Genomic DNA, 7,037 nt, shown 5'->3' on the forward strand with positions numbered 1-7,037 from the left:
CTGTCCCTGCCTGTCCCTGTCCTGGTCTCTGTCCTGTCTCTGTCCCTGTCCTGGTCTCTGCCTGTCTCTGTCCTGACCTCTGCCTGACTCTGTCCTTGGCCTCGGGGTCCAGGCTGTCGGGGCGTCTGGGGCGCTCAGAGAGCCTACGGGTGAGTGATCGCCGCCGGCCTTCCCGGGGCAGCCTCGGGGCTAAGGGCCGGGGTGGGGGCCGCTCCCGGAGCGACGTGGACATGGACCCCAGCTCCGCCACGGCCGTGCTCGGCCCCACCCGACGAGCCACGTACGTCACTTCTCCCTGGCCCGCAAAGGAGCTTAGAGTCGGGGAGGATGGGGGCTGTTGGGCTTGGGTAGGCGCTGGGGGCCGAGTCCAGGGAGGACCAGTGATCACAGCAGGGGCAGACTTCCGTCTAGAGATCTGGGGGCTGGGCTGCAGCCCGGGCCGCCCTGGGGGCATAGTAAGCTGCGGTCACCGAGGGGCTCCTCCCTAGGACCCCTGAGCCAGAACCCTAACAGAGCCTTTGCTCCACAGCCCTGAGCCTGGAGATGATGGGGAGCCAGGGCGGGCAGGACTAGAGCTGGAGCCAGAAGAGCCCCCCGGCTGGCGGGACCTCGTGCCCCCAGGCACCCTGCTCAGCATGCCCAAGAGCCAGGTGAAGCGGCAGGAGGTCATCAGCGGTGAGTGCCAGGCCCGCGGCCGCCTGGGGGCCCCTTGTTACGTGAACGAGAGCGGCCGCGGGCTGGAAACTGCCCAGCCAGAGGGCCTTCCGCACTCCGGCTGGTGCTGACTTAAGAGCCAGAAACAGTATCTGACATTGACTTCTGGCGGAAGCCCGCGTCTCCTTGGTGGAGTGGCCGGGACACGGTCCCGCGGGACTCGTGGGAGGTGGGCGGGGTGGGAGTAGGCGCCGGAGCGAGGACAGCCCGTGGGGAAGCGGGGAGGTGACGTGACAGCGTTTGCTCCGTCAGAGATGATGGGAGTTTCAGTTTTCGCCTTGATTCTTTTTTCTGCGCGTGGAGAGTGTCTGGCAAAAGGTTGGACACTCTTTTCGGAAGCTTGGTAGGAGGTTGCTGACAGATCTCTGCCTAGAAAGAATTCCCACTCAGAGGTGTTAGGGTGGTTGGTTCTGGGTCACAGAGGCTATGCGATCGGAACACCAACAGTCCCGTCCTGGAGAACTTTCTGGAAAGGTGGCGTTGTGCTGTGTCAGCGCTTGCCAGCACGGCCGCCCGGCTGCCACGTGGACAGAGCAGCGATTTGTGTCACTAGGAAAACAGGCATGACACAGAAGCACGTCTCACCTGCAGGGTCTCCTGGGTCTCCCAGAGCTCAGGCCTGTACTCCCTGGGGCCTAGGGGACCCCTAGACCCAGTGTCAGCCCGGGGGCAGAGGGCATCGGCTGTGAGGGAGACGAGGCTGGAGCACAGCGCGAGGTCGGGACTCGAGGGACAGTCGGGCAGTCCCCGGAGCACGTGACCAGCCCCATCCCGTGGGCGCCGCCTCGTGCCCCGCCATCTCTGACACCGCACCCCCAGAGTGTGCCCCTCCCAACCCTGCTTCCTGCCTGGCGCCCGCAGAGCTGCTGGTGACGGAGGCAGCCCACGTGCGCATGCTGCGGGTGCTTCACGACCTCTTCTACCAGCCCATGGCGGAGGGGGGCTTCTTCCCCCTGGAGGAGCTCCAGAACATCTTCCCCAGCCTGGACGAGCTCATCGAGGTGCACTGTGAGTGCTCAGCCCCAGCGCGACACCCCGAGCCACCCTGCCGGGGAGACCTCGCCACCAGACCTGGGGCCCGCCGCTTGCCCCCTGAGCCCCCGACCCCGGCGGCCCGTGCTCTAGCCCCGCGGGCCCCCAGAGCTCACGTTCCAGGGGACACAGCCGTGAGCACGTGGCGGGGGGACGGGTCTGCCGGCCCCGGGATAGATCCCCGTGTGCTCTCCACACAGTCCGGTAGCATCCCCCTTGTCACGGTTCCCCACAGCCCTGTTCCTTGATCGCCTGATGAAGCGGAGGCAGGACAGCGGCTTCCTCATTGAGGAGATCGGCGACGTGCTGCTGGCCCGGGTGAGGACCCCGGCCCCAGCTCTGGCGTCCTGTCTAGGCGCCCCCCCGCCCCGAGGCCCTGTGTCCCCAGCCCCACCTGAGACACCCTCCCTGGCCTGCATCTCACTGTAGTTTGATGGTACCGAGGGCTCCTGGTTCCAGAAAATCTCCTCCCGCTTCTGCAGCCGCCAATCCTTTGCCTTAGAGCAACTCAAATCCAAACAGCGCAAGGAACCTCGGTTCTGCGCCTTCGTGCAGGTGAGGTGGGGGCTCTGGGTCCTGTCCCTCAGAGGAGGGTGTCCGGGCGAGCCCCCACACGGCCGCCTCAGCGCCACCGTCCCCTCAGGAGGCCGAGAGCCGCCCGCGGTGCCGCCGCCTGCAGCTGAAGGACATGATCCCCACCGAGATGCAGCGGCTGACCAAGTACCCCCTCCTCCTGCAGAGCATCGGACAGAACACAGGTAGGCGGGCCCACGCCCGGCCGCTCCCGCCCTGCCCGGGGTGGGGCCCAGCTGCCCAGCTGGGGCTCACCGGTGCTGGTGTCTCTCGCTGGCAGAAGAGCCTGCGGAGCGGGAGAAGGTGGAGCGGGCGGCCGAGTGCTGCCGGGAGATCCTGCAGTGCGTCAACCAATCCGTACGGGACATGGAGGACCTGCTGGTGAGCCTGGCGTGGCCGGGCCGGCCCGGCCTGCGGCTCAAGTCTGCGGTCCGGCCGGGCTCATCCCCTGACACCCCCTTCCCTGCCCCAGAGGCTCAAGGAATATCAGCGGCGCCTGGACCTGTCCCACCTGCGGCAGAGCAGCGACCCCATGCTAAGCGAGTTCAAGGTGGCCCCTCTGCCCCCCGACCCCCGTTCCTGCCCCCCCCCCCCACTCCCAGCCTGCCGTGTCTGACCCCGCCTTCCCCGCCTGCACCCACTACTGCTCTCCTTGTCCAGAACCTGGACATCACCAAGAAGAAGCTGGTCCACGAGGGCCCGCTGACTTGGCGGGTGACGAAGGACAAGTCTGTGGGTGAGTCTGGCACGGGGCCAGCGCGGCGCGGGGCCAGGCCGGGGGGGCTGCGGGGTGCTGAGCCTGGCTCCCCCGCAGAGGTGCACGTGCTGCTGCTGGACGACCTGCTGCTGCTGCTGCAGCGCCAGGACGAGCGGCTGCTGCTCAAGTCCCACAGCAGGACGCTGACACCCACGCCCGACGGCAAGACCATGCTGCGGCCGGTGCTGCGGCTCACGTCGGCCATGACCCGCGAGGTGGCCACCGGTGAGGCTCGCGTGGGAGGCCTGTGCCCAGGCCGGGTGGCAGCCCATCACAGCGGGGCACCCTCGGGGGCCGGTACCCCCAGGGCAGGGCCCAAGAGCAGGCAGGCAGGGCCCGGATGCTACTGAGTGAAGTGTGCACTGCCCGGTGTCTGCACAGAGGCGCTAAGTCTCACTGGCCCTTGGGATCGGTGGGGAACTGGCAAGAAAGGGGGGACAGCGAGGAGGGATCGTAAATAAACCACTCCGGCTGCACAGGTGGGACAAGACTGGGGGGCTTATTTCCTGACTGCTTGGGGGAACCGAGTCATGAGGCCTGAGGCCACACATGGGGGCCCTGCCTGAGCCATGCCTCCCCCCACAGATCACAAAGCCTTCTACGTCATTTTCACCTGGGACCAGGAGGCCCAGATCTACGAGCTGGTGGCACAGTCCGTGTCAGAGCGGAAGAAGTGAGGCGGGCCCAGCAGGGTGCAGGCGGGTGGGGGCAGCTCTGGCACAGGGGCGGGGCTCTGACTGCCCGGCTGGGTCTGTGCCCGCAGCTGGTGCGCCCTCATCACGGAGACTGCTGGCTCCCTGAAGGTCCCTGCCCCTGCCTCCCGCCCCAAACCCCGGCCCAGCCCAAGCAGGTGAGGGAAGCCAGGGAAGGAGCTGGAAAGCTGGCAGGGCAGGGGTGGCCGGGGTCCCCAGAACCCCAGCGGCAGCCCCATGCATGTGGGTGGGGGTGCGTGTGTGGACCCACCGCGGCCTGTCTGTCCCTGGGCAGGCGTTTGTCTTCCCGGGGCCTGGGTTGTCTCCCTCTCCCCAGCCTCGACTCTGTCTGTCTCTGGACCCCCCCTGCCTCCCCACCTCCAGCTCTGTGGTCTCCCCGCCCCCGCCACACCCTGGGGTCAGGGGTGTGGGGTCACCCATTCCTTCCTCCCCACAGTACCCGAGAACCCCTGCTCAGCAGTTCTGAGAACGGCAATGGTGGCCGAGAGATACCTCCAGCTGATGGCGAGTCTTCGGGGCTCTGGGGTTGGAGGGTGCGGGGTGTCTACTGGAAGCCTGGCGGGATCTGAGCACCCTCCCTGCTTCCACCTAGGCCGGATGGAGAGATTCCTCAGTGCCCTCCAGCCTTTCTGCAGATCCGGCCCCGAGGGCCAACTCGCTGCCAGCGCCCTTGAGAAAGGTAACCCAGCCCCGCGGCTGTGCCTCCAGAAAGCGCCCCCTCCGGCCCCCGCCAGCCTGGTGGCCCGAGTCTCCCCCTGCAGCCTCATCCCTCCCTGGACCTTCAAGCCAGATACATCTCCATCCTGACCCTCCCGGTTCGGACCTTAACCACAGCCCCACCTCCACCACCCCCCACTTTCCCATCCTGGGCCCCACCTGCAGACCTGGCTCACCCAGAACTCAACCCCCTGGTGCCCACCCTCCCCTCCCCCAGAAGCCCTTCCCACCCTTCCCCCAGGCTCCTTCCAGCCCCTCAGCCTGATTCTGTCTTCTTGCCCTGGCCAGTGAGGTCCCTGAGGCAGCTCCTGGCAGAGGAAGACAATGGGGTGGGGCCTCCCCGAGAAGGGGAAGGAAGCCCAGGGGGTGGTCCCCAGAGCTCCACCCGGATACTGGAGATGGAAGAGAAACTGTCAGGACTGGAGGAGGACCTTAAAAAGATTGAGGTGGTGGCCTGGAAATGGGGGGCGGGGGGTGACTCAGTGGAAGGGCCCCTCTCATTGCGCCCCTCAACCAGGTGTGCGAGGAGGAATTGTGCCGCCTGCGGCAGGTCGTGTGTCAGTTCAGGGACGTCACTGTCCCCCAGCCCGGCTGCACCTGAGGCTCCCTGCCCCAGGCAGGTGAGTGGGGGCCCAGGGATGGGGCAGCATCACCTGGAGATGAGGGTCGGAGTGGGTGCCTCAGGGGGCCCCCTGGTTTCTCCCCCTCAGGCCTGATCTCCCCAATTTTCCATCTCGGTCACTGTTTCTCTGGCTCTTGGGGGCTCTCACCCCCACCTTCCTTTTCTCTTATCCCGGCTTCTCTCCATCTCTCTAGACCCCTCGGACCTTCCACAAGGAAGGGAACGGAGGCGAGAGGACCAAGGCCCCGCCACACAGCCCGCTGCGCCGCCCCAGCCCCAAGGGCCAGGGAGGAGCCGGCCACCAGGCCACGCGGGCCAGGCCACGCGGGCCACTGCGCCCCTCCGCCTCGGCCTTCTCCCCTCCCGCCTCCTGCTTGGGGGACTCAGGGCTTTGTTCTGGGGGGCACCAAAGCCAAACCCTTTTCCTGGGCCATGTCAGTGTTGCCTGGAGGGCCCAGCCCTCCATCCCCACCCCCAAGTGCCTTTGCTCTGTTTTTATATCCAGAATCGGAGGTTTATTTTTTAATATATATTACGTAAGGAGAGGCCCGTGTGTGCGATGCGGCGGGCCCTGGCACCCCGGCCGGGTGGCTTCTGGGTGCCCCACGTGTCCCTCTGCAGCTCCTGCCCACCTCTTAGTTACTCGTTCGGCTGCTCCTGTGTCTCAACAGTTACTCCCCACACCCTCCTCCAAGTCCCCCCACACGCTAGGCACCCCACTTCTCACACTTCCATTCTCCTTTTATTTTTGTAGTAAACTCTCTGAGGGTGGCTACCAGGGGTCATGGGGAGCTGGGGGGCCCTCCTGGGTGGGGGCTGGGGGCGGGGTTATTGCTCTGAGCTCCCTGTCCCCAGGGGGCCTCGACGGGGCAGGTGTCAGGACTGGGGCCGCACAAACACGCAGGTCACAGCACAGGGATGGGGAGGCTGGGCGCCGTATTGCACTTTGGGAGTGGGGCCAGGTGGGGACCCCCCTCCAACTGGAGCCTGGGGAGGAGGCTGGAGGCCATCACGTTCTCTCCCTCCTCTGGAAGGGGAGATGAGACCCCCGTTCTGGGACTGGGGAAGGAGCCTGGGCCACCACACAGCCGGCCCTGGCGGGTGCCAAGGGCCACTCCCGGCCTGGGCGGGACACTGGGGAGACCAGATGACAGAGAGGTTGCACACGCACACGTGGCTGCCCCGGTCTTCGCCTTGGCAGAATCCATCGCCCTACACCAACTCAGCTGCCGACCCCCGCTTTGCCAGCCTTGGCCTTGGGGGGCACGGGGAGGCCCTCGTCGCCCTCGCTGTCAGAGCTGCAGCCGCTGACGTCGGTGATCTCCAGCTCTGAGTCGCTGTCTTCCTTCCCGCCCAGCGCAGCCTCGGGCCCCCCGGCCCCCGGCAGTGCCAGGCGGGGGGCCGTGGCCAAGCCCGAGGGGCGCTCAGGGCCCAGGCCCTCGCCAGTTGCAGCGAGGAGGGGTGCGGCCGTGGGGCCTCCCCCTGCCCCTGCCGCGGGCAGGTGGCCCAGGGAACTGGCCAGAGGGTTGGGGTAGAAGTGCGGGGGGTACAGAGAAGGGGGTAGCTTGGGGAAGGGGCCGGTGAGGTACGGGTTAAAGTTCCAGGGGTACTCGGGGAAGGCGCGGCCGTAGGGACCCAGCAGGCCAGGGGGCTTGGCGTAGCCGCTGGCACCTGGCGGGGACAGGCTGAGTCAGCAGGGGCCGCTGCTCCTGCTGGGCTGCCTCTTGGGCGGGGCGAAGGGGACCCCTCGCTGCCATACCCCACCCCACCCATCCAGTGTCCAGCACCCCCTCTTTGCTTCTCCCTCACTATCTCCCCTGCTTGTCTTGCACCCCCTTAGCATCTCCGGAAACCTTTCTCCCCACTGCCCCGTCCAGTTCCCCTCCCTGCCTCCCCCTGCTGCCCTCTG

General features: G+C 67.0%; 2 protein-coding genes across 9 annotated transcripts in view; one reads left to right on the forward strand and one right to left on the reverse strand.

Annotated features, from left to right (window-relative positions):
• The window catches only part of ARHGEF1 (Rho guanine nucleotide exchange factor (GEF) 1), a 16,706-nt gene extending 11,032 nt beyond the window's left edge, over positions 1 to 5,674 (forward strand). For 6 of the 8 annotated variants that reach the window (XM_012733642.1, XM_012733640.1, XM_012733638.1 and 3 more), the window contains 17 exons: positions 113 to 280; positions 530 to 675; positions 1,576 to 1,722; positions 1,982 to 2,064; positions 2,176 to 2,301; positions 2,390 to 2,504; positions 2,600 to 2,700; positions 2,792 to 2,869; positions 2,980 to 3,055; positions 3,134 to 3,301; positions 3,662 to 3,749; positions 3,840 to 3,926; positions 4,226 to 4,293; positions 4,382 to 4,468; positions 4,795 to 4,952; positions 5,024 to 5,126; positions 5,323 to 5,674. In XM_012733642.1, coding sequence (XP_012589096.1) covers positions 113 to 280; positions 530 to 675; positions 1,576 to 1,722; positions 1,982 to 2,064; positions 2,176 to 2,301; positions 2,390 to 2,504; positions 2,600 to 2,700; positions 2,792 to 2,869; positions 2,980 to 3,055; positions 3,134 to 3,301; positions 3,662 to 3,749; positions 3,840 to 3,926; positions 4,226 to 4,293; positions 4,382 to 4,468; positions 4,795 to 4,952; positions 5,024 to 5,107 — 1,780 coding nt within the window. In that variant the 3' untranslated portion in view covers positions 5,108 to 5,126; positions 5,323 to 5,674. Of the gene's footprint in view, positions 1 to 112; positions 281 to 529; positions 676 to 1,575; positions 1,723 to 1,981; positions 2,065 to 2,175; positions 2,302 to 2,389; positions 2,505 to 2,599; positions 2,701 to 2,791; positions 2,870 to 2,979; positions 3,056 to 3,133; positions 3,302 to 3,661; positions 3,750 to 3,839; positions 3,927 to 4,225; positions 4,294 to 4,381; positions 4,469 to 4,794; positions 4,953 to 5,023; positions 5,127 to 5,322 lie in introns of those variants that run through there. The other 2 variants (XM_004694150.2, XM_012733641.1) reach the window with 2 other exon arrangements.
• Positions 5,675 to 6,350: 676 nt separating this feature from the next.
• Positions 6,351 to 7,037, reverse strand: part of LOC101623371 (ETS translocation variant 3-like protein) — a 4,188-nt gene continuing 3,501 nt past the window's right edge. The window contains exon 5 of the mRNA XM_012733475.1: positions 6,351 to 6,792. Within this exon, the coding sequence (XP_012588929.1) occupies positions 6,351 to 6,792 (442 nt within the window). The remainder of the gene's footprint in view (positions 6,793 to 7,037) is intronic.

The sequence above is a fragment of the Condylura cristata genome, unplaced genomic scaffold (genome assembly GCF_000260355.1).
Source record: "Condylura cristata isolate star-nosed mole 26May11 unplaced genomic scaffold, ConCri1.0 scaffold00041, whole genome shotgun sequence".
Taxonomy (NCBI): domain Eukaryota; kingdom Metazoa; phylum Chordata; class Mammalia; order Eulipotyphla; family Talpidae; genus Condylura; species Condylura cristata.